Source organism: Nematostella vectensis, chromosome 4, assembly GCF_932526225.1.
Source record: "Nematostella vectensis chromosome 4, jaNemVect1.1, whole genome shotgun sequence".
In the NCBI taxonomy this organism is placed as follows: domain Eukaryota; kingdom Metazoa; phylum Cnidaria; class Anthozoa; order Actiniaria; family Edwardsiidae; genus Nematostella; species Nematostella vectensis.
In genome coordinates, this window is record NC_064037.1 from 8371522 (window position 1) to 8397013 (window position 25492).

The following is a 25492-nucleotide window of genomic DNA, read 5'->3' on the forward strand; positions in this document are numbered from 1 at the left end:
CTTGAATGCAGCAGTACCACAAGCCAATTGACAAAGAGCGAAGTCGATCCCCATCTGTGTGACAGACCATTTTCCTCTGATGACAATGTCTTTCTCGGAATCAGTAGCATATCTTTCCTACAATGTCAACGTAACAGTGTATTAATTAAAATTAATTGCTATCATCGGATAAGCAAAGGATGTTACTTGGCCTATCTTAATTACCAAGCAACATATACTTTTCCAATTATTATAAAAGCCACAATTGATTCATTAAGTTAGGATCGCGTGCACAGCCACACAGAGAGCTACATGTTGTAAATGTTATTTTCAAGTACTACGACGTAACCATTCTTAGTGTTTTTTTATAGATCTTTATAACAAAATTACTCTTTCGTTAGTTTCTCCTGACGTAGTAGCGTCATCTGGTTTGCTGGACTGTATTCATGCGATTCACTGTTGCCCAAATTGGTTATCAAAAGGTGAATATCTCTACTTCTATTGCTGATTGTGTACCTGATCTGTTGGTTATTTCATATTCGAAAAGAAAAGGAAATAGCCCGGCTTTGACGTCTTCTATCGAGATATGGTTTTCCACCAGCAGATTATACGAACTAACTAGCTCCTTCAGTCCCCGTTTCTCTTGGGAAATCTTTTTTCTCAGGCGAGATCGTTGTTTAGAAGAATCTATAAAGATTGACAATCATGTTATGATAAATATACCACTTTATTTTAAAAGCAACCCATCAACTTCTAAAACTATTTTTGCAGCATATCCCGTTGGGTTTAAAAGCTTAGTTAACAACCTGGGACCAGCTCCAAAAAGACAGGATGGGGCTATTAGTTTTTTTTATCTAAAAAATAATGCTAAACGGGTAGTTTTGGACATTTGACTGGATAAGACTCTTATTTAACCTTGGGAAAGTTTTCCGAAAACTGGGCCAAGACGTTACCAACCTATTCCACTACTCTTTTTAGCCAATACTTACCAGCTAATTTTGCAATGTTCAAAGACAGCTGTGCGATACTATAATAAGCGTTTTGCATGGCTGCCTTCAAATGTCTAATGACATTTACAGTAAGTGTTGCTTCTGCAGGAATTATTAATTCTGTTTGTATCTCTTTGTTTGTTGGATTAGACTTTAGCCTGGCAAATTCCCTCCGGTATAGTGCCGAAGCATGACGCATCATATAATAGCTCTCACGCTGTTGACTATAAATATGGCGACAATCAGTAAAAAAGAAATGGTATTTTATAAATACCTTTGAATTACTTTAATCATCATTAAAACAGAGATGTAAGACTTCAAAAACAACCTTTTTTTATCATATACAATGTATTATCCAAATAACCAGCTGATGATTACCTTCCTGCTGCACTGAAGCAGTACAACTTCATGTTGCCATCAACATGTGCAGAGTGTTGTCCCTGCGAGCAGGGAGGGCACTCCATCCAATTTCTCTCAGCAAGCTGGTCGATTTCATAGCAACAGAACTTCCACTCCTTGAAGCTCCTGCTGAATGTTGAGAAATTGATTGTTCCAATCTAAAAAAAAAATAGCAAAACAATACACAGTTAATAAACCTTTATTTGAAAAAGAAGAGTTTTTTTTACATTAAATTGTTACACAAGGAAAGTAATCGTGTATGGTTATGAGCTGTGTGTTACGTAGGTATCTAAACTAATATTTGGCAGTTCATTAATTTATTATATTATTAAAAGCCAGCTTAGCTTCTTGTCTTAGTAGGAGTTCTACTGTGGTTTTAACACCTCTAACCTGTATGCAAAATTGCTTAATTCTATCTGGAAGTTATTTCTTATCCTCCCTTTCTCCTTAGAGTAGTCTTCAAGACTTGACATCAAAGCCCTTTCAGATACGCCTGGCATTCGTTCCTGTAGCTGGTCCCAAAATAGAAATAGATCCTGGGAAAAAATGTGGCATATATTTGTGGGCGTTCCTGGCCAATAACCATTTCTGATGACATCAACTGCTGTGATGCTGCAATCCACCTCTGTACTACAAACACTGCATGCATAATGACTAACTATGCTGGAGTCAAATCTCCCTGCAAGAAATTAAAACAAAAGTTGAAGTCAATTTCTACAGAAAAACTATTTTGCGTTTTGAAATACAGGAATTTGGCATTGTGGCTATTGTGTGATCCAATTATTTTCTAGCCTTCAACAGACTTGTGTTTGTTGGGGGAAATTCTTGAGCAGATACAAATCACTTGACCTGCAGTCTTGTGATCCACTGATCTGCTAAAGTATTTCACCTTTCGAAGTAACTATAATATGTTGTCCAGTAGAGTACTTGGCTTCCATTTTATTGCCACATGAACATTGCTGTGGATGCAGTGGCAGATGACAATCTAGGAAATAGGGTACTGTAGTAAACATTGCTGGTAACTGCCATAGAGTAGTTCAATTTTTTCAAGGATCTGGCATAAATATAACACACAGCAAATAGATCTGACTACTGTAATTTTATACTATACTTATTTTTATTGGCTAAAGCCCCGGTCACATCTATATATTCTGTTGGCAAAATGGAGCGGTAGTACCCACCCAAGATGGCTTCTCTATCATGCAGGGGTGAAGTTGTGTGTACAAAATCATCACAGGACTGGCACAAAAAATTGTGAACACAATCTTGACAACGTATGATGGAGTTCTTCCCATGACATACTGAGCACTTTGTGCAATGGTGGCCTTGGACGAGAGAACAGCTTCAAACAGTAGTTTTCTGGATGTCTCCCAGCTAATGTTCACTGCCTGCATTCGTTTACTCCAAGCCTTTTTAAGCCTCTCTTGCTTCCAGCTCTCCAAAATCTCTTCAGTGTCTTTGATAATACTGTCAAGAGTATCTGTGTTTACAAGATTAAAGGGCTGGGGTAAGATCATGCATTAAACAGAGCTTAAAACAACAAAAACTGAAAAAGGAAATGGATCTTGTGGCTTTACAGAGATTAGATCATTTGGTGAAAGAGAAGATATGTAAGTGGATTGGAGAATATATTTGCCCTTGTATGACATTCTTTCTTTCTAAAACCACGCTCTTATATATATATTCAGGATAACATTTAGATCTGTTACAATAAGCTAAAACAAGATTCTTGAATAAAAAATAGAAGGAATGAAAACCATTGGAGGTAAAGGAACATAGACCAAAGGAGTAGATTCTTTTGAGCTAGCCACCACTATAATATAATGTTACTAACCTGTAGCTTCCATGCTTTCGGCTTCATCTTCCATATAAGTGAATTCTTCTAAACAACACAACGGTAACAACCACAGGAAATTCTGTATCATGCCATCATTACAGGTAACAAACCTAGGTCTTGATTTCATCAGAGACACGCAGTAATTAGCTTATTTATAATCAACAAGTTATAGTTCTAAACATATAGTAAACGACACTTAGATTGCTGGCTTTGAATTGTCATGGTAGAAAACTCGAAAAAGAAGCACATGTTATAGGTCAAACATTCGCAATGACTGAGCAATAGTAGATTTCTAAATGGTTATTATTTGAAGTTCAAGATCTGGATTCCACATTTTAATGCCAACATGGATCATCAAGCATAGTTTTAAGCCTTAGGCAGTAAGTTTAACGATGCTAACCTGCAGAGATGCTCGCGTCGGTACGATTGGTTCTGGGTACAGAACGGTAAGGGGTTTTGAAAGTTCTCCTCCCACTTACTGGATCTCTCTGAAATTTCATGAAATAGGGCTTAGAAGCTTTTTTTCTCTTCTTTGTCTTTAAAGTACTTCCTAACTCAAGGAAAAGCTCTGCTTCAGTCAGTTTTTTCTTCTTCGGTGCTCGCTTGCCTTCCGCCATATTGAAAATGAAGTGCAACAATATGCTTTGTAGCCGAGCCTTATTTGCCATTTTGCCTTTGGATTAGCAATAATTGGTAATTGAAGCGTGAATGTCACTTACCTAATATATAGATTTAGGCACTGCCTAAAAGCGGAGCCAGCATTGAACACCTTCTGTGTTGACTGATTGAGGTATTTTTGGGGGATCTAGGACCCTGCTCTTTACTGAGATTTATTTATTGTACCAACCAAATGGATCCAGTCCTTATTCAATAATTTAAATTATGTAGTACATCAAAGTTAACAAACACAATTCCTGGTGTGAATATGGCTGTCAAAGTTGTCAAGAGTCTAATGAAAAATTCTTATGTCCCATTATAGAAGTTCCATTATAAATTTTTTTTTTTAATCAAAACAATACTCCGACAAGCTTTGCCCTTGTGCAGAATAGGTCATGGATGTAACAGCATTCTAAAGATTTGAAATAATATATTTAGACTGTTTAGATGCCATACTGTAATTTTTATGTATTGATTTAGTGGCGATTCTCTCCTTCATTGGACCGAATATTCAGAAAAATGTCTGGAAATTAAAACACAAAAATATATCTCCTTTCGTGCATTACATATTGGTGCACCACTAATGTACATTTGTAAAGCTACATTCTGACAAGCTTTGTCCTTGCGAAGAACAAGTAATGGATGAAACAGGATTTCAAAGATAGAATATAGTCAGACACAATTTTAGATAAGATGCAATGCTGAAGTTTTAATGTACCATTTTAAGTGGTGATTTTCCATCCCCATGGGAATCCATATCTACAAATATACATCCAGTAATGCATTATATTTTGGTGTTTTTAGAAACCCTGGATCCAACCATTCCAATGAAATAAATCTAAACCTTTAAAATAAATGTAATGGAAAAGAGACCTGGAAAGGAAATCCTAAAAAGAAGATATTAGTGAAAGTACTAAATGAAAATTTCTAATTTAAAAATCAAATCTGTTTATTAATTTATTTTTGGTGTAAAGGGGAAATAGCAAAGAGCATCAATTGCATAAAAATCATCAACAGGGAGAAGGAAAGGAAGAAACATGACTCAGTTCTTTAAATGTTTGAAAAGAAAATATAATAACAATAATGTGATAATTATATTCAGTACTTTCCTAAAATATCCCCTTTCTCATTATCTTTAGGTTAATAGAAAACTGTTTTTGTTACAGATTTATTATTTAAAAAGCAAAATTTTGTTTTTAGTTTTATATAATATAAGTATCTTGTTCTAAAAAAAACCTATTGAGTGTGTACTGCTGAATCACATAGTAATGCCCTAGTCATTTGAGCCCCCTCCCTTATGGTCCTGGGGAATGTTATAATATTATTTGTTTTGGGCCCCCTGTGGCCCCTTATTTATCTTATGGGCCCCCCCGAGGACAGGGGCTCCTCGTTGTCTTATGTTGTAGTTTTTCACTCGGTAGATTTGATTTTTGTAGAGCGTTATTGTACAAAAAAAACAACCGAATTTTGAAGTAAACACCTTTTATTACATGGTGTCAGAAGTGGTTAACCACTGGAGAATATTAATTGTTAAAGAAAAGTCGACAAAACAAGGAAACGATGGCCGAAAGTGGGGAAATGTATCATCGAGCTCCGGGACCTTTGGTGTTGGATGCGAATGCATCAGAAAATTGGAGAAAGTTCCTAATGCAGTTCGAAATTTACTTGGTTGCAAAAGGAAAGGACGACAAGGGAGATAAGTTAAAAGTTAATTTGTTACTTAACTGTGCTGGACCGAGTGCAATTGAAGAGTATAGCCACTTTATGTATACTGCAGGCGAGAGTAATGAATCTTATGGTGATGTGTGCCGAAAGTTCCATGAACTTTGTCGAGGAGCTAAGAATGTCATTTATGAGCGACTGCTCTTCAATCTTAGAAACCAAAAGGAGGGTGAACGAATTGACAACTTTGTTAGTGAGCTAAAACGGCTTTCATTAAACTGTGACTTTGGAGCACTTAGAGATTCATTGATACGAGACCGTATTGTGGGGGGAGTAACCAGCGATGAATTGCGAGGGGAGTTGTTGAAAAAGCCAGACCTTACCCTACAAACCGCGCATGATTACTGCAGAACTTATGAGGCGACTGAGCTGCAGAAGTATAAGTTTGTTCCACAGACAGTAGTCCCAAGTAAAACAGTGTCTGTGCAACCAGTCCAAGTTAAGAAAGAACAGCCGTCTTGTAAGTTCTGTGGATATCGCCATTCATTTGCACACCCAACACGATGCCCAGCTTTTAAAAGGAATTGCAAGATTTGTAGCAAAACAGGCCATTTTGCAAAGATGTGTAAAAACAAACAGAAAAAAGATCCAGAAGTGCATGTGGTGGAACAGGAGTATGACTCAAGTGACAGCAACGAAACCCACACATACTTTGGATCCATTGAAGTCGGAAGCGTGTTACAGAACCAGCAACCCAAAAAGAGCCTGATAAAAGTCATGATAGCAGGAAAAGAGGTCAAACTGAAAGCAGACACGGGTGCGGAGGCTACTGTCATCCCCTACAACTTGTACAAGAGCATCACCAACAAGCCGTTGAAACGTTTACACCAGCCTTTGAAGGGCTGGCTTGCGACTAAGCCCATCTACCCTAAAGGATGTGTCCGCCTTCCAACACAGTACAAAGATCGAAAGATAGATCTGTTATATCTTGTAGTTGATGGAGAGTTCACCCCACTACTAAGTTGTGAGGCTTGCCTTGATCTTGAAGTCCTACAGTTCATGGATCTCACATTGCTAGATTCACCATCAGCACAAACATCAAACATCGACTTGTCCAGAGAACAAGGCAAAAGTACCACAACCCTCACAAGTGACCCTGTTCTGAAAGATTACCTTGATTGCTTCAGTAACAAACCAGGAATGTTACCCAACAAAGTACACCTAGAGGTAGACTCTGCAGTAACTCCAGTTATACACGCACCCAGAAAGATCCCAGTATCCATGTTAGACCCAACTCAACAGAAGCTGAGAGAGATGGAAGAAGATGGGATCATTGTTAAAGAAGAAGAACATACCCCTTGGGTCTCTTCGATGTTAGTAATCGATAAACGAAAAGGCAAAGAAAAGAAAAGCCCACCAACCAAAGACAACATCAGAATATGTATAGACCCACGTGACCTCAATAGAGCCCTCAAGAGACCCCATTATCCGATGGCCACAGTGGAACAGGTTGCCAACAAACTCACCGGTGCTGAAATATTCTCAACGTTGGATGCATGCAGCGGTTTTTGGCAACTACCAGTAGACGAAGAAAGCTCGAAGCTCCTGACTTTCAATACCCCCTGGGGTCGATACAGATTCCTGCGGCTCCCATTCGGCATAAGTTCCGCGCCCGAGATTTACCAACGAGAGATGGACCGACTCTTCGCAGGAGTACCAGTAGAAATAATCGTTGACGACTTTTTGATACATGGTGGAAATCAATGTGAGCTAGATGACAAGATGATTGCAGTATTGAAGAGGAGCCGTGAGATAGGTCTAAAGTTCAATCCACGTAAAGCCAAACTTCGAGTTCCTGAAGTCAGCTACGTTGGACACCTATTTACTGCAGACGGTTTAAAGCCTGATCCTGAAAAGGTAAGAGCTATCAACGAGATGCCTGCCCCGACCGATAAAGATGGCATACTACGTTTCCTAGGAACTGTAAACTATCTGGATAAATTTATCGAACATAAAGCTGATCTCCAGGGCCCTATCTCGCAGCTAACAAGGAATGATACCGCATTCGTATGGGAGACACCTCAACAGCATGCATTTGACAAGCTCAAAGCAGTCATTACCTCAGCGCCAGTTTTAGCCTATTTTGACAACACCAAAGAGACAGTGCTTAATGTTGATGCAAGTGGCACGGGATTAGGTGCTGTGATTCTGCAGGACGAAAGACCTGTAGCATTTGGCTCAAAAACACTATCACCTGCTGAGACAAGGTATGCCAACATCGAGCGAGAGCTTCTGGCAATTGTCTGGGGAACTGAAAAGTTCCATACTTATGTTTATGGACGTCGTGTTGTAGTTGAAACCGACCACAAACCACTAGAAGCCATCTTCAAAAAGCCCTTGAATGAAGCACCACCGAGATTGCAGAGGATGTTGTTAAAGCTGACAAAGTATGACCTTGATGTTCGTTATGTGCCAGGAAAGAAACAATTCATCTCAGATTGCTTAAGCAGAGCTCCAGTTAGTGACACTAAACCAGTTAGTGAACCAGAAGAGATGATTGGAATCAACTTAATTGACAGTCTTGGTGTAGATTCAAGCACTTTGCAAAAATTCAAGGAAGCATCAAACTGCGATGTTACCTCTCAAGTGGTCATGGAATATGTCGTTAAAGGTTGGCCAGCAGAAAAACATCAACTTGATGAGCTAGCGAGAGAATACTGGAGTTTTAGAGAGGAACTTAGCGTAGAAGATGGTTTGTTATTCAAAGCAGACAGAATCATTGTCCCGAGATCGTTGAGGGCAGAGGTGCTAGAAGAAATTCATGGCGCACACATGGGTGAGAACAAAAGTCTCAGTTTTGCAAGAGAATATGTTTTCTGGCCCTCAATGACTGCACAGATCAAAGACAAGATTAGTTCCTGCTCCATATGTAATGCATTCCGAAACCAACAGCCAAGAGAGACCCTACTACCACGTGAGGTTCCTGGATTGCCTTGGCAAGTGATCAGTACTGACATCTTTGAATATGCCGGACATTCCTATTTGCTTGTTACCGATTTGTATTCAAAGTACTTTGAGATTGAGTTGTTACGCCAAACCACTGCTAATTGTGTTATCAATAACTTAAAGAAGATTTTTGCAAGGTTTGGGATCCCGGTGGAAGTTCTGAGCGACAATGGCTCCCAGTACAGTAACACTAGAAACCTTTTTAATAGTTCACATGAGTTCAAAAAGTTTGCAGATGAGTGGGGTTTCCGTCACACCACAAGCTCTCCAGAGTATCCACAATCAAATGGAGCTGCCGAGAAAGCAGTTCAGACCGCAAAACGGATTTTAAAGAAAGCGGCTGCTGACAACAAAGATCCTTTTGAACGATTACTCAAATACAGGAATACACCCTTTGATGACTTAGGTGTGTCTCCAGCTCAGCTGCTAATGAGTAGGAGAACACGTACCCAACTACCGACTCATCGACGTTTGCTACTGCCTCAGCCTGTTGACCCAAATCAAGTTGTGAAGACATTGAAACATCGTCAGAGTGTTTCAAAAAAGTATTATGATAGTCATAGTCATGATCTCCCTCCTTTACAAGTTGGAGATAAGGTGCGTATCCGTCCAAACCGGGAGGCTGAGTGGAGGAAAGCAGAAGTATTGCCCCGATCGTACTTATTAGGAGATGAGCGTGGGCGTGTCTTCAGGAGAAATCGACGACAAATCATTTCAACACCTAATGATCAATCGATGAGCACAAGTCCTTTTGTTATACCAGCCATTCCTCAACTACCACCAGAAAGTACCAACAACCCCACACAGTTAAGCAATAATGTGACAGCATCGCCTACACCACCAAAGTCTTCTGAGAGGCAACACGAGACGACACCGATGAGCACAGCATCTGGCAGGGTTATCAAAAAACCACAAAGACTTATTGAACATTGTTAAGAACATTTATTGAACACTTAACCTAACACTTTGTTGAGAAGGGAGATGTTATAATATTATTTGTTTTGGGCCCCCTGTGGCCCCTTATTTATCTTATGGGCCCCCCCGAGGACAGGGGCTCCTCGTTGTCTTATGTTGTAGTTTTTCACTCGGTAGATTTGATTTTTGTAGAGCGTTATTGTACAAAAAAAACAACCGAATTTTGAAGTAAACACCTTTTATTACAGGGAAGTCAGGGGTTAATGTGGGGTTTTAGATTACTTTTTAACCAGAATATATCAAGAGGGGTGGTGGTATTGACTGTTTTTGACTCTTAACTTGGAAACAGGCTTTTATTAAAGTCTAATCCCCCACCCTTTCCTGGGACCATGTGTGTGGGGGTATCAAATGACTAGTGAATAAGAACTCCCTACTGTCTTTCAGACAGGTCTTTCAAGACATGGTTTTCAATTCTCATGTCTTCAGTCTTTAGCATTCATTTTGGCCCTCAGGTAGTCCCTGGTTCATAAAAGAGTGACATTTCTTTCAAAACAATCTTTTTATCAAGACATTTATAATCTGACTAATTTCCACAAATATTTGAAAAAAAAAACATGAGATGTAAGATGCAGACAATAACAATACATATTGGCAATAGGGGTTGAATTTTGTTTTGTTTTTATCCTCGGTAAGGAAAATTTCTCTTGTAAGTTGAAAAAGTTGCTGTATCTTCTAAGGATATGTTATCTTCTTAGGACTACGAGCACAGGATATAAAGACAAGAACGGTCTTCTTTACCAGTATATGACAAATGCAACACGATATTGGTTAGCCTTTATGAAATATTTCAACAGAATCAAGAATAAAGATAGAACAAAGAATGTCAAAACAAAAGGTGTTATGCTCATTCAAAAGCAAACAAAAAGCAAACAAAAAGGACAACAAAAAGCCCAATAACTGTCAATAGAAATCGTCGTCTGAAACTCACCTTGCATTTTGTCGCTTTCTTGTGGTTGTGAGATATTTTACATGCCATCCGCTCTCAATTATCAATCACATCCTCGAAGAAACTTGCAATATACACACTGCTTTCAATATTTTGAAATATTTTTCGCGTTTTCCGTTAAAAATCATCCGAGATCGTAACGTAATCGACCGGAAGTAAACTGGTGACAATGCGGCTTTAAATTTACTAGCAAAAACCAGACATATCCTTACATAAATCTTGGCGTGAATAAATGTTAGTAGATCTCCTCTAGTTGACTTTATCCTTAAGTCACAAAATTTGAGGCAAAAAGAAATAATCAACGCATGACAAGAACTTTTCCCTTGCTCCGTGCTTGTATTTAGCCGCCATTACGGGGCCGAGTGAGGCCTGGGAGTTGCGCGGCTGACTGACTGGCCGGCGAGTGACACCACAGGGTACCCGCGCAATGACCACAAAACCAAGTCGCATAGTTATACCATATTTCTATACCTATGGAGCTCCGCGCGCGGCCTGCGGCCGCGCTGGCTCCGCTATTATGGGTAATTGGTGATAGAGGATATGCTGTTCTTGTTAAACCATTGGCTCTTGGGTAGAGTGGGGAGCTTGTTACATGAGTAAACCCATAGTCCTTTGCGAACTGTTCATATAAATTACTTGCAAACTGGGGACCATTGTCGGATACGACAAGATCGGGGATGCCATGAGTTGAGAATATCTCTTTTAGGACACTGATTGCGGTTTCCGAGGACTCACTTGTGAGTTTCCTGACTTCTACCCACCTTGAGTAGTAGTCCACTATGACCATGTGGGACTTCCCTTTCAGGTCAAAGAGATCTACTGCCACTCTTTTGCCAGGGACGGGTCGGGAAAGAAGAGGGAATCAGAGGCTCTTTCGGCTCTGGTCGATGCTTGGCGCATGTGAAACACTTGGTTACCAGATCTGTAATAGCCGAGGTGTACCTGGCCACCATACAGACATCCGTGCTCGGGCTTGACACTTGGTAATCCCCAGGTGTCCTTGATGGATCGAGTTGAGGATCTCCAATCTCATCTCTCGTGGGATGACTATTCTCTCGTCATACAGTAGTAGTCCGTCCACGACAGCAAGATGACCTTTGTTCTCCCAGTACGGTCTCAGTACTTCTTAATCTTGGAGCATTCTTCGTTAGCATCTTGTGCTTCTCTGATTTCTTGAAGTCGCTTAGGAGTTGCTGGTAAACCGGTGATAATCTGACTGGTGAAGCTTTCAACTTCTTCTACCAATGTGTCATCTTCTGGGAGTGGTTTGCTTGCTGGAGCTTGTGACAATGTATCAGCTATGACTTGGTTCTTCCCCGGTACGTAAACTACATGGGGATTGTACTTCAGGAGACGCATGTGGAATCTCAGAATTCTAGGCGGCATTCTTGACAGGTCAGTGTAGCTCAGGAGAGGGACCAGCGGCTTGTGATCGGTCTCAACTGTAAACTGCATGCCAAGAACATAGTTGGTAAACTTCTCACATGCCCAGGTAACTGCCAGTGCTTCCTTCTCTATCACTGCGTATCTCTTCTCTGTCTCTGAGAGTGATCTGGATGCATATGAGACTGTTCTCCTAGTTCCGTCGTCTTGTAGCTGAAGTAAGACTGCCCCTATACCCAGGTTGGATGCATCACTGGATACAATGGTTGGGCGGTTAGGGTCATAGTGCGCAAGACTTCTTGATGACGTCAGCTCTTCCTTGATCCTTGTGAAGGATTGTTGCTGAGACTCGCCCCAGGCCCACTCATTCTCTTTCTTCAGGAGTTGTCTTAGAGGTTCGTTGAGGTTAGCTAAGCTTGGGAGGAACTTTCCCATCTGGTTGACCATACCCATGAATCGCTGCAGGTCATTGACTGCCTGAGGAGTTGGGAAACTCTTGATTGCTTCGGTCTTAGCGGGGTCTGGGCGCACACCACTTTGGTCAATAATGTGTCCGAGGAACTTGACAGAGGGTTTGGAGAACTCACATTTCTCGTTGAGGGTCACACCTGCCTCTTGTAGGCGTCTAAGGACTTCACGAAGCCTTGTGTCATGTTGCTCCTGGGTCTCCATGAACCAGCGTGTCGTCGATATGACATATCACTCCATCTAGCCCTTGTAGGATGCTGGACATGGTACACTGATAGACCTCTGGTGCTGAGCAGATTCCAAATGGAACACGATTAAAACAAAATCTGCCATAGGGGGTGATGAAGGTAGTCAGTAGACGTGACTCCTTGTCAAGTGGGAGTTGCCAGAATCCACTGTTGGCATCCAGTTTAGAGAAGACTCTGCTTTTGCTGAGCTTGGCCAGACTTTCATCGACTGAAAACGTCGGGTGGACTTCCCTCTGGACATTTCTATTGAGTGCGACGAGGTCTACACAAATACGGACAGATCCATTAGGCTTGAGGACTGGGACCATACCAGAACACCATTGGGTTGGCTCTGTGACTGGAGAGATGACTCCCTGCTGAATCATCTTGTCCAACTCCAGCTTCACTTTGGGAAGTAAAGGGTGAGGTACTTTCCTTGGTGTAAACAGACAAACAGGGTTAGTATCAGGTTTCAAAGTAATGTGGTACTCGGTTTTATCTTGCCGAGTCCCTTAAACAACTTAGGAAACTCTGCTCTGTAATCAGGGATGGGAATAACTTCCTCTACATTGGTGTCTGCCCTCACTACCAGGCCTAACTTCACACAGGCATTCCTGCTAAGCAGTGAATGGGGTTGATTCTTGACTACGTACACCGTCTCTCTCATTTCTTTCCCCTGTGCCTTCAAGCATACATCAGGGGTTCCTAAAACTGAGAGACTTGAACCCCCTGGGCCCCTCAGAACCTCCTTTGGCTTGACTAGTTCATAGGAGTTGAGCAATGGCTCCTGGTCGCTGATCACCGACACAGCGGCACCAGTGTCTAATTTAAAAGTTATGGGTTGCCCATCGACTTCTATTTCTGCCTTCCAGTACTCCACGCTGGATTTGCTCACCTCCCCTAGGAATGGAGATTCAACTTCAAGCTCATTGACATTTCCCTTGGCTTGTTTTGACTGGCATACGCCTTGCCAATGTCCCCTCTTATTACACTTATGGCAGGTGTCATTCTTTGCTGGGCAAAGCTGACGGTCATGCTTCTGTTTGCCACAGAACATGCACTTGGATTTCCCCTGGGCACTCCCCTGGGGACCCCCCTTGGGCTGGGATTTCTTAGGCTTAGGGGTTTTCGGATGAACTTTCTTGACAAAATCTACGTTCTGACTTCTTGTCTCCCCCCTAACCACATCTCTATTTTCCTTCCTCATCTCCGTAAGCCTGCCTGCACATTTCAATAGCTTGTGTAAGAGTCAAGTCAGATTTGATTTGGAGACGATCTGATAGGGTTTCATCTTCGACTCCGACAATTATTCGGTCTCTAATTAATTCTTCCCTTAGAGAACCATAACTACAATCGTCCGCTAGCCGGTAAAGGTCTTGTAAAAACTGGTCAAAGGACTCACCGGGCTTCTGCACGCGACGATTGAAGCGAGCTCTGTCAACGATGACGTTTTTTCGGACACCAAAATAGGTATTCAGCGCTGTTGTCATCTCTTCGAAGGTTGCCTTCGCTCCGTCGATCTTTAGTGTTGCGAGAATGTCGTCAGCACACGATCCCATGGAGTAGAGCAGTATGCTCACTTGCTCGTTGTCGGGTTGTGATTTGAGGCCAGAGGCAATGCGGTACCTTTCGAAACGTCTCAGCCATTTTCGGCAGTTGTCAGCTTGCTGCAAGCCGTTCACTGCGGAGTTGAAACTTTAAGGGAGAGGAAAGTGTAGCTGAGCACGTTCGTCTTTATCTGTATCGCCCATAGTTCGGTTTAAGCCACTGCCACCATGTTATATTATGATCGATTGAGTTGAGAGAAGTACACTGATGAACAGTCAACAACAACGTTTTAATCCAAGATGGCGGACTCACCCCCAAGTCCCGGATGTACAAACACATAACACAGGGCTCCCAAATATGCCTAAGCTATAGCATAATACTACAGTTCTCGCGCGCCCTGGGCCCCCAAGGATGCTGGGGACGTGACGAGGATATGGAATCCTGTGCCTTATTTCTTGGAAGTGGCGTGGCTTGAGCATAGTCCATTTGAGCAGCTGAAGTCTGAGAGGTAAGTTAAGAGTTTGGTTATTCCCGTATTTTAGGGAAATTCTCTCTTTAAGAATTGCTAGAAAAGAATCGAAGCCTAATTCACTTACATATCAAATTGTATGCGTCCCTTACGGGCAAATTTCTGCTTAAATAAGGATCTCCATCGTGATGCACGCTTTTATTTCTTATTCATAGAGTGTTGTCGCGTGCGAAAACTCAAATTTTACTTTATGTCTGTTCTTTTGATGGCAGTTATATTGTGCATTTATAAGATAATCAGAGAGACAGTTTTGTTAATGGTTTGAATCATTTTATTTTAATTATGCTGGTATTTTACTTATATTTCTTTCTTACTTATCAATATGCACTAAGCTTTTTAATCGATGACCATAAGAAAAAAACAACATTATTTTTGCAGTGTTTGTGAAACATGAATTTCTAGAATCTCAAGACCACTGGAATGGACTAAACCTGGCTAAACAAACGTATTCGCGATGGGTGAGTTTGTAAATTGTATGCAAAGAATGCCGTCAGCAGTTTCTCAGAAATTTTTCAAGCGCGTCTAAACAGGTTTTTCCGGTTTTGAAAATGGCGATAGCGCACAAGTTCTTCATTTCATGGCGATATAAATAGAGTGCAAACAATATTACTGTGAAACATTAGCAAAAACTTGCACTGTGTTGATTTTAATAGTGTGATCGCTGCTGAACCGTAATTACGTGAATGCGTTTATTTGCGTACATTGTAGTTATCGTGCTTTGCGCCATGCACAGGTAGCCCCGGCTCACGGCGAGTGTAGGTTTATTATAGCCTGAGTATCAGGCGATTTTATTTTTCAAAAGTTGGAGAGGAAAAATAAAAGTACGCCTGACACAAATACTTGACGCGACGCCTGCCGCTCCTTTTTAGGCCGCTGTCAAAACAGTCGGCTGTCCATTTTCCAATGACTCGCGTGGTGACACAATCAAATGCCCAAATCAATTTATAAACAGCATTTATGTAAAAATAAAACTACATTTGTTTTATATGCAAGGGTAATAATTTTAGTAACGACGAACCCCGGTGAAGGTAACTTTATGCTAAATGATTTGAAACGCAAGGATAGTTCACGGCTCAGGAGACTTTACGATTTAAGTATATGACTGCAGATCCACACATTTCTACAGGATATTGACATCACCAATTTACTACAGGCTCTTTCTTCTAAATAGACAAACCTCTGCTTGAACACAAATGCCATTATTTGATAAGCTAACTCGATCAACAACTCGCGGGAAGTACCGCAAACAATCCCAAGCTTTTTTCGTGCTTTTTTTTATGCCTAAAATATTTGGCGCCTGGCCTGTCTAAAAATTTGATAGCTACTATGATGTCTGTAGTATCAAACAGCTTCTATGACATCAATATTTCCAGCGCCTTTGGTATAACTAGTAGATCGATCTTCGCTTCGAAAAACGATACCAATGAGAAATAAACACACGCAATGACCTGCCTGGGCAAGACATTTGAACATCAGAGTATCAGGTGGAATTTTAATTTTTCCGAAGATAATGAGGGGAGTAAAATATATTTTTTAATGTTATAGAATACGATTATCTGATTTTGCTAACGCAAGGTTAAAAGCAGTTTTGGAGTCCGCCATTACTCAACGAGCAGTCGAGGGGTTAGGGTACTATATAGCTGAACCAATCAGCGGGCCCCATTCAAGTGCCCTTGGTTTTTTTTACCAATCAGGAGCCATGCCGAAATTCGGCATAAGAACATGCGATTTGAACAGTACTTGTATCAGGCCCTTGTCTTGTTTCTCGCCGGCGCGATAGAAACATAGGAGGGCCTGATACTCAGGTTAGGTTTATTACTCAAACGGCAAAACGGGGACGAATAGACGATTAAAAGGTATGGTTGGAAAGATAACTATATGTGCTGTGATTCTGCGAGGTTCAATTTGCCGTGCGATTCTGATTTTCAATTCAGAATATTTATTTCAACGAATTTTTTGCTCATACAAACTCTGTAATAAACCTACACTCGCCGTGAGCCTGGGCTACCTGTGGGCCATGCAGCGCGAATTAGATCTTTGAAATATTATTATATAAAAACTAAAAAGTATTTCACGGGTTTGTGACTTTACGGCATCTTAAATTCACGGAACCTGCGGAAACATCTATAAGACGCTAAATTAAAAAATTCCTTAAGTAACTTTAATACTCTAATACTCTACTGCACAATTTAATTGCTATTTGTATTGACAGAAATGCCTTGTGTAACTTGGCTTTAACATTGATTCAGATGTCGTGTTCAATAGGTTGTGGAGGATTTTGATAAAAATAAGGGCTGAAATACCCCCCCCCCCCCCCCTTCAGGAGGAACAATTTTCCGCTTCCCCCATATTTTCGGTACCACCAAAAAAAAAAGAAAGAAGGAGGAAAGTATGAAGGCAACAACAAACATCAAAGAAACACAAGCAAAAAAAGTGGAAGGAAGGAATTGGTTGAAAACATTAATTTAGAAAAAGTGAAGTTATTCAATGTTCATAATGTATGTATATATAGGGTACACCAAAAACTAGAAATTCGACTCTGCCAAATTTTCGTCTTTAGAAGATTTCTAAAGGGCAGACGAAAATTTGGCAGAGGCGAATTCCAGTTTTTGGTGTATTGTATTCATTCTTCTGGTTCACGAACATGACTATTTGGGCTTTTTGTATTTATGGGTATATATAGGGAATATACAGGTTTGCATTGCATAAATTATACATTGCTCAATACCTATCCTGAACTCCTGGATTGTGCATGCCAAATAACTGGCCCAAAACCAAGACTCGTTGATCCAAGGAGTGGGATTTGACACTTGGTCATATTTTAAAGAAGAGAATTAACACTCAAAGAAATCAGTGCCCCCTCTTTCAAAATCAATAAAGTTCAAAATCAGGTTTGTGAAGCAACGAATCAACTAACAGTTTGGTAAAAGTCCATAAACACATTTTAAAAGCTGTCAACTCATCACTTGTATTATAAGTTTTAATGAAAGTGTGATGTTTCCTGCCACATAGGAGCTCCACTAATATTACTAGAATATGCAATTGTTTTTAAAATACACAACTAAAGAGGACTATTGATAATTTCCTTATCAGATGAAGACTCAGATGAAGATTGTGATCTCATCCAGCCTAGCTTGATTCAACAGATCAAGAAAATTCTGGACCAGTACCCAGATGATGGGCAAATTCTCAAGGTGAGATGTTGGATACACCCTGTCCCCCCTTCCCTTTGTAGAGATGCTAGATACACCCTGTCCCCCCTTCCCTTTGTAGAGATGCTGGATACACCCCTGTCCCCCCTTCCCTTTGTAGAGATGCTGGATACACCCTGTCCCCCATTCCCTTTGTAGAGATGCTGGATACACCCCTGTCCCCCCTTCCCTTTGTAGAGATGCTGGATACACACCTGTCCCCCCTTCCCTTCAAGAGATGCTGGATACACCCATGTCCCCCCTTCCCTTTGTAGAGATGCTGGATACACCCCTGTCCCCCCTTCCCTTTGTAGAGATGCTGGATACACCCATGTCCCCCCTTCCCTTTGTAGAGATGCTGGATACACCCCTGTCCCCCCTTCCCTTTGTAGAGATGCTAGATACACCCCTGTCCCCCCTTCCCTTTGTAGAGATGCTGGATACACCCCTGTCCCCCCTTCCCTTTGTAGAGATGCTGGATACACCCCTGTCCCCCCTTCCCTTTGTAGAGATGCTGGATACACTCCTGTCCCCCCTTCCCTTTGTAGAGATGCTGGATACACTCCTGTCCCCCCTTCCCTTTGTAGAGATGCTGGATACACCCCTGTCTCCCCTTCTCTTCAAGAGATGCTGGATACACCCCTGTCCCCCCTACCCTTTGTAGAGATGCTGGATACACCCAGTTCCCCCATTCCCTTTGTAGAGATGCTGGATACACCCCTGTCCCCCCTTTCCTTTGTAGAGATGCTGGATACACCCCTGTCCCCCCTTCCCTTTGTAGAGATGCTGGATACACCCTGTCCTCCTTCCCTTCAACAGATGCTGGATACACCCTGTCCCTCTTCCCTTTGTAGAGATGCTGGATACACCCCTGTCCCCCCTTCCCTTTGTAGAGATGCTGAATACACCCTGTCCCCCCTTCCCTTTGTAGAGATGCTGGATACACCCCTGTCCCCCCTTCCCTTTTTAGAGATGCTGGATACACCCTGTCCCCCCTTCCCTTTGTAGAGATGCTGGATACACCCCTGTCCCCCCTTCCCTTTGTAGAGATGCTGGATACACCCCTGTCTCCCCTTCCCTTCAATAGATGCTAGATACACCCCTGTCCCCCCTTCCCTTTGTAGAGATGCTGGATACACCCCTGTCTCCCCTTCCCTTCAAGAGATGCTAGATACACCCCTGTCCCCCCTTCCCTTTGTAGAGATGCTGGATACACCCCTGTCCCCCCTTCCCTTTGTAGAGATGCTGGATACACCCCTGTCTCCCCTTCCCTTCAAGAGATGCTGGATACACCCCTGTCCCCTCTTCCCTTTGTAGAGATGCTGGATACACCCCTGTCTCCCCTTCCCTTCAAGAGATGCTGGATACACCCCTTTCCCCCCTTCCCTTTGTAGAGATGCTGGATACACCCCTGTCCCCCCTTCCCTTTGTAGAGATGCTGGATACACCCTGCCCCCCTTCCCTTCAACAGATGCTGGATACACCCCTGTCCCCCCTTCCCTTTCTAGAGATGCTGGATACACCCCTGTCCCCCCTTCCCTTTGTAGAGATGCTGGATACACCCAGTTCCCCCATTCCCTTTGTAGAGATGCTGGATACACCCCTGTCCCCCCTTCCCTTTGTAGAGATGCTGGATACACCCATGTCCTTCCTTCCCTTCAAGAGATGCTGGATACACCCTGTCCCTCTTCCCTTTGTAGAGATGCTGGATACACCCAGTTCCCCCATTCCCTTTGTAGAGATGCTGGATACACCCCTGTCCCCCCTTCCCTTTGTAGAGATGCTGGATACACCCTGTCCTCCTTCCCTTCAAGAGATGCTGGATACACCCCTGTCTCCTCTTTCCTTTGTAGAGATGCTGGATACACCCCTGTCCCCCCTTCCCTTCAAGAGATGCTGGATACACCCCTGTCCCCCCTTTCCTTTGTAGAGATGCTGGATACACCCCTGTCCCCCCTTCCCTTTGTAGAGATGCTGGATACACCCCTGTCCCTCCTTCCCTTTGTAGAGATGCTGGATACACCCTTGCCCCCCTTCCCTTTGTAGAGATGCTGGATACACACATGTCCCCCTTCCCTTCAATAGATGCTGGATACACCCCTGTCCCCCCTTCCCTTTGTAGAGATGTTGGATACACCCCTGTCCCCCCTTCCCTTTGTAGAGATGCTGGATACACCCCTGTCCCTCCTTCCCTTTTTAGAGATGCTGGATACACCCCTGTCACCCGTTCCCTTCAAGAGATGCTGGATACACCCCTGTCCCCCCTTTCCTTTGTAGAGATGCTGGATACACCCCTGTCACCCCTTCCCTTTGTAGAGATGCTGGATACACCCCTGTCCCACCTTGCATTTGTAGAGATGTTGGATACACCCTGTCCTCCTTCCATTTGTAGAGATGCTGGATAAACCCCTGTCCCTCCTTCCCTTTGTAGAGATGCTAGATACACCCCTGTCCCCCCTTTCCTTTGTAGAGATGCTGGATACACCCCTGTCTCCCCTTCCCTTCAAGAGATGCTGGATACACCCCTGTCCCCCCTTCCCTTTGTAGAGATGCTGGATACACCCCTGTCCCCCCTTCCCTTTGTAGAGATGCTGGATACACCCTGCCCCCCTTCCCTTCAACAGATGCTGGATACACCCCTGTCCCCCCTTCCCTTTGTAGAGATGCTAGATACACCCCTGTCCCCCCATTCCTTTGTAGAGATGCTAGATACACCCTGTCCCCCCTTCCCTTTGTAGAGATGCTGGATACACCCCTGTCCCTCCTTCCCTTTTTAGAGATGCTGGATACACTCCTGTCACCCGTTCCCTTCAAGAGATGCTGGATACACCCCTGCCCCCCTTGCCTTTGTAGAGATGCTGGATACACCCCTGTCCCCCCTACCCTTTGTAGAGATGCTGGATACACCCCTGTCTCCCCTTCCCTTTGTAGAGATGCTGGATACACCCCTGTCCCCCCTTCCCTTTGTAGAGATGTTGGATACACCCCTGTCCCCCCTTCCCTTTGTAGAGATGCTGGATACACCCCTGTCCCCCCTACCCTTTGTAGAGATGTTGGATACACCCCTGTCCCCCCTTCCCTTCAAGAGATGCTGCATACGCCCCTGTGCAACCTCAAAGAGATGCTAAATACGCCCCTGTGCCCCCTCAAAGAGATCCTAAATACGCCCCTGTGCCCCCTCAAAGATATTCTAAATACGCCCCTGTGCCCCCTCAAAGAGATGCTAAATACGCCCCTGTGCCCCCTCAAAGAGATGCTAAATACGCCTCTGTGCCCCCTCAAAGAGATGCTAAATACGCCCCTGTGCCCCCTCAAAGAGATGCTGGATACGCCCCTGTGCCCCCTCAAAGAGATGCTAAATACGCCCCTGTGTCCCCTCAAAGAGATGCTGGATACGCCCCTGTGCCCTCTCAAAGAGATGCTGGATACGCCCCTGTGCCCACTCAAAGAGATGCTGGATACGCCCCTGTGCCCCCTCAAAGAGATGCTGGATACGCCCCTGTGCCCCCTCAAAGAGATGCTTAATACGCCCCTGTGCCCCCTTAAAGAGATGCTGGATACGCCCCTGTGCCCCCTCAAAGAGATGCTGGATACGCCCCTGTGCCCCCTCAAAGAGATGCTGGATACGCCCCTGTGCCCCCTCAAAGAGATGCTGGATACGCCCCTGTGCCCCCCCAAAGAGATGCTGGTTACGCCCCTGTGCCCCCTCAAAGAGATGCTGGATACACCCCTGTCCCCCCTACCCTTTGTAGAGATGCTGGATACACCCAGTTCCCCCATTCCCTTTGTAGAGATGCTGGATACACCCCTGTCCCCCCTTTCCTTTGTAGAGATGCTGGATACACCCCTGTCCCCCCTTCCCTTTGTAGAGATGCTGGATACACCCTGTCCTCCTTCCCTTCAAGAGATGCTGGATACACCCTGTCCCTCTTCCCTTTGTAGAGATGCTGGATACACCCCTGTCCCCCCTTCCCTTTGTAGAGATGCTGGATACACCCTGTCCCCCCTTCCCTTTGTAGAGATGCTGGATACACCCCTGTCCCCCCTTCCTTTTGTAGAGATGCTGGATACACCCTGTCCCCCCTTCCCTTTGTAGAGATGCTGGATACACCCCTGTCCCCCCTTCCCTTTGTAGAGATGCTGGATACACCCCTGTCTCCCCTTCCCTTCAAGAGATTCTAGATACACCCCTGTCCCCCCTTCCCTTTGTAGAGATGCTGGATACACCCCTGTCCCCCCTTCCCTTTGTAGAGATGCTGGATACACCCCTGTCTCCCCTTCCCTTCAAGAGATGCTGGATACACCCCTGTCCCCTCTTCCCTTTGTAGAGATGCTGGATACACCCCTGTCTCCCCTTCCCTTCAAGAGATGCTGGATACACCCCTTTCCCCCCTTCCCTTTGTAGAGATGCTGGATACACCCCTGTCCCCCCTTCCCTTTGTAGAGATGCTGGATACACCCTGCCCCCCTTCCCTTCAACAGATGCTGGATACACCCCTGTCCCCCCTTCCCTTTCTAGAGATGCTGGATACACCCCTGTCCCCCCTTCCCTTTGTAGAGATGCTGGATACACCCAGTTCCCCCATTCCCTTTGTAGAGATGCTGGATACACCCCTGTCCCCCCTTCCCTTTTTAGAGATGCTGGATACACCCATGTCCCCCCTTCCCTTCAAGAGATGCTGGATACACCCTGTCCCTCTTCCCTTTGTAGAGATGCTGGATACACCCAGTTCCCCCATTCCCTTTGTAGAGATGCTGGATACACCCCTGTCCCCCCTTCCCTTTGTAGAGATGCTGGATACACCCTGTCCTCCTTCCCTTCAAGAGATGCTGGATACACCCCTGTCTCCTCTTTCCTTTGTAGAGATGCTGGATACACCCCTGTCCCCCCTTCCCTTTGTAGAGATGCTGGATACACCACTGTCCCCCCTTCCCTTCAAGAGATGCTAGATACACCCTTGTCCCCCCTTCCCTTTGTAGAGATGCTGGATACACCCATGTCCCCCCTTCCCTTCAAGAGATGCTGGATACACCCCTGTCCCCCCTTCCCTTTGTAGAGATGCTGGATACACCCCTGTCACCCCTTTCCTTTGTAGAGATGCTGGATACACCCCTGTCCCCCCTTCCCTTTGTAGAGATGCTGGATACACCCCTGTCCCCACTTCCCTTTGTAGAGATGCTAGATACACCCCTGTTCCCCCTTCCCTTCAAGAGATGCTGGATACACCCCTGTCCCCCCTTTCCTTTGTAGAGATGCTGGATACACCCCTGTCCCCCCTTCCCTTTGTAGAGATGCTGGATACACCCCTGTCCCTCCTTCCCTTTGTAGAGATGCTGGATACACCCTTGCCCCCCTTCCCTTTGTTGAGATGCTGGATACACACATGTCCCCCTTCCCTTCAATAGATGCTGGATACACCCCTGTCCCCCCTTCCCTTTGTAGAGATGTTGGATACACCCCTGTCCCCCCTTCCCTTTGTAGAGATGCTGGATACACCCCTGTCCCTCCTTCCCTTTTTAGAGATGCTGGATACACCCCTGTCACCCGTTCCCTTCAAGAGATGCTGGATACACCCCTGTCCCCCCTTTCCTTTGTAGAGATGCTGGATACACCCCTGTCACCCCTTCCCTTTGTAGAGATGCTGGATACACCCCTGTCCCACCTTGCATTTGTAGAGATGTTGGATACACCCTGTCCTCCTTCCATTTGTAGAGATGCTGGATAAACCCCTGTCCCCCCTTCCCTTTGTAGAGATGCTAGATACACCCCTGTCCCCCCTTTCCTTTGTAGAGATGCTGGATACACCCCTGTCTCCCCTTCCCTTCAAGAGATGCTGGATACACCCCTGTCCCCCCTTCCCTTTGTAGAGATGCTGGATACACCCCTGTCCCCCCTTCCCTTTGTAGAGATGCTGGATACACCCTGCCCCCCTTCCCTTCAACAGATGCTGGATACACCCCTGTCCCCCCTTCCCTTTGTAGAGATGCTAGATACACCCCTGTCCCCCCTTTCCTTTGTAGAGATGCTAGATACACCCTGTCCCCCCTTCCCTTTGTAGAGATGCTGGATACACCCCTGTCCCTCCTTCCCTTTTTAGAGATGCTGGATACACTCCTGTCACCCGTTCCCTTCAAGAGATGCTGGATACACCCCTGCCCCCCTTGCCTTTGTAGAGATGCTGGATACACCCCTGTCCCCCCTACCCTTTGTAGAGATGCTGGATACACCCCTGTCTCCCCTTCCCTTTGTAGAGATGCTGGATACACCCCTGTCCCCCCTTCCCTTTGTAGAGATGTTGGATACACCCCTGTCCCCCCTTCCCTTTGTAGAGATGCTGGATACACCCCTGTCCCCCCTACCCTTTGTAGAGATGTTGGATACACCCCTGTCCCCCCTTCCCTTCAAGAGATGCTGCATACGCCCCTGTGCAACCTCAAAGAGATGCTAAATACGCCCCTGTGCCCCCTCAAAGAGATCCTAAATACGCCCCTGTGCCCCCTCAAAGATATTCTAAATACGCCCCTGTGCCCCCTCAAAGAGATGCTAAATACGCCCCTGTGCCCCCTCAAAGAGATGCTAAATACGCCTCTGTGCCCCCTCAAAGAGATGCTAAATACGCCCCTGTGCCCCCTCAAAGAGATGCTGGATACGCCCCTGTGCCCCCTCAAAGAGATGCTAAATACGCCCCTGTGTCCCCTCAAAGAGATGCTGGATACGCCCCTGTGCCCTCTCAAAGAGATGCTGGATACGCCCCTGTGCCCACTCAAAGAGATGCTGGATACGCCCCTGTGCCCCCTCAAAGAGATGCTGGATACGCCCCTGTGCCCCCTCAAAGAGATGCTTAATACGCCCCTGTGCCCCCTTAAAGAGATGCTGGATACGCCCCTGTGCCCCCTCAAAGAGATGCTGGATACGCCCCTGTGCCCCCTCAAAGAGATGCTGGATACGCCCCTGTGCCCCCTCAAAGAGATGCTGGATACGCCCCTGTGCCCCCCCAAAGAGATGCTGGATACGCCCCTGTGCCCCCTCAAAGAGATGCTGGATACACCCCTGTCCCCCCTACCCTTTGTAGAGATGCTGGATACACCCAGTTCCCCCATTCCCTTTGTAGAGATGCTGGATACACCCCTGTCCCCCCTTTCCTTTGTAGAGATGCTGGATACACCCCTGTCCCCCCTTCCCTTTGTAGAGATGCTGGATACACCCTGTCCTCCTTCCCTTCAAGAGATGCTGGATACACCCTGTCCCTCTTCCCTTTGTAGAGATGCTGGATACACCCCTGTCCCCCCTTCCCTTTGTAGAGATGCTGGATACACCCTGTCCCCCCTTCCCTTTGTAGAGATGCTGGATACACCCCTGTCCCCCCTTCCTTTTGTAGAGATGCTGGATACACCCTGTCCCCCCTTCCCTTTGTAGAGATGCTGGATACACCCCTGTCCCCCCTTCCCTTTGTAGAGATGCTGGATACACCCCTGTCTCCCCTTCCCTTCAAGAGATGCTAGATACACCCCTGTCCCCCCTTCCCTTTGTAGAGATGCTGGATACACCCCTGTCCCCCCTTCCCTTTGTAGAGATGCTGGATACACCCCTGTCTCCCCTTCCCTTCAAGAGATGCTGGATACACCCCTGTCCCCTCTTCCCTTTGTAGAGATGCTGGATACACCCCTGTCTCCCCTTCCCTTCAAGAGATGCTGG

General features: G+C 44.9%; 4 protein-coding genes across 14 annotated transcripts in view; 2 read left to right on the top strand and 2 right to left on the bottom strand.

The window, feature by feature from the left end:
- Nucleotide 1: 1 nt before the first annotated feature.
- LOC5504014 lies at nt 2-4050 on the bottom strand. 11 transcript variants are annotated; one of them, XM_048727173.1, is made up of 8 exons: nt 3605-4050; nt 3202-3320; nt 2714-2847; nt 2549-2672; nt 1347-1525; nt 969-1192; nt 496-666; nt 2-117 (listed from the first exon to the last, which is right to left on the bottom strand). In XM_048727173.1, the coding sequence occupies exons 4-8, from the start codon at nt 2660-2662 to the stop codon at nt 101-103; spliced, it is 705 nt and encodes a 234-aa protein (XP_048583130.1). In that variant the 5' UTR covers nt 2663-2672; nt 2714-2847; nt 3202-3320; nt 3605-4050; the 3' UTR covers nt 2-100. The 11 variants fall into 11 exon arrangements, 7 of the variants coding, with proteins under 7 accessions (XP_048583130.1, XP_048583132.1, XP_048583131.1 ...); XR_007307691.1 differs by lacking the exons at nt 2-117; nt 496-666 and adding exons at nt 1758-1847; nt 1886-2046 and having other exon boundaries at nt 1106-1192; nt 2483-2672; nt 3202-3249; XR_007307693.1 differs by lacking the exons at nt 2-117; nt 496-666 and adding an exon at nt 1951-2046 and having other exon boundaries at nt 1106-1192; nt 3202-3249.
- A 1371-nt stretch (nt 4051-5421) lies between these two features.
- On the top strand, nt 5422-9465 carry LOC125561787 (uncharacterized protein K02A2.6-like). Its single transcript, XM_048726180.1, has one exon. It carries the CDS (start codon nt 5422-5424, stop codon nt 9463-9465), a length of 4044 nt encoding a protein of 1347 aa, XP_048582137.1.
- Nucleotides 9466-11155: 1690 nt separating this feature from the next.
- On the bottom strand, nt 11156-14143 carry LOC116603391 (retrovirus-related Pol polyprotein from transposon opus). Its single transcript, XM_048726949.1, has 2 exons — nt 13931-14143; nt 11156-12963 (listed from the first exon to the last, which is right to left on the bottom strand). Exon 2 carries the CDS (start codon nt 12503-12505, stop codon nt 11567-11569), a length of 939 nt encoding a protein of 312 aa, XP_048582906.1. The 5' UTR covers nt 12506-12963; nt 13931-14143; the 3' UTR covers nt 11156-11566.
- A 146-nt stretch (nt 14144-14289) lies between these two features.
- LOC116603400 (sacsin) overlaps nt 14290-25492 on the top strand; it is a 43132-nt gene continuing 31929 nt past the window's right edge. Inside the window, exons 1-3 of the mRNA XM_048726950.1 lie at nt 14290-14584; nt 14984-15063; nt 17699-17799. Of these exons, the coding sequence (XP_048582907.1) occupies nt 15060-15063; nt 17699-17799 (105 nt within the window). The 5' untranslated portion in view covers nt 14290-14584; nt 14984-15059. The remainder of the gene's footprint in view (nt 14585-14983; nt 15064-17698; nt 17800-25492) is intronic.

Excerpts from the sequence above, each read along its gene's own strand:
- LOC125561787 (XM_048726180.1), top strand. The coding sequence starts at position 5,422 with ATGGCCGAAAGTGGGGAAATGTATCATCGAGCTCCGGGACCTTTGGTG.
- LOC5504014 (XM_048727170.1), bottom strand. The coding sequence starts at position 3,872 with ATGGCAAATAAGGCTCGGCTACAAAGCATATTGTTGCACTTCATTTTC. Across the intron at positions 2,848-3,201 it reads CGAAAGCATGGAAGCTACAG|ATACTCTTGACAGTATTATC; the intron begins GTTAGTAACATT and ends TTGTAAACACAG. Across the intron at positions 2,673-2,713 it reads CATCCAGAAAACTACTGTTT|TCAGTATGTCATGGGAAGAA; the intron begins GAAGCTGTTCTC and ends TGCACAAAGTGC.
- LOC116603391 (XM_048726949.1), bottom strand. The coding sequence starts at position 12,505 with ATGGAGACCCAGGAGCAACATGACACAAGGCTTCGTGAAGTCCTTAGA.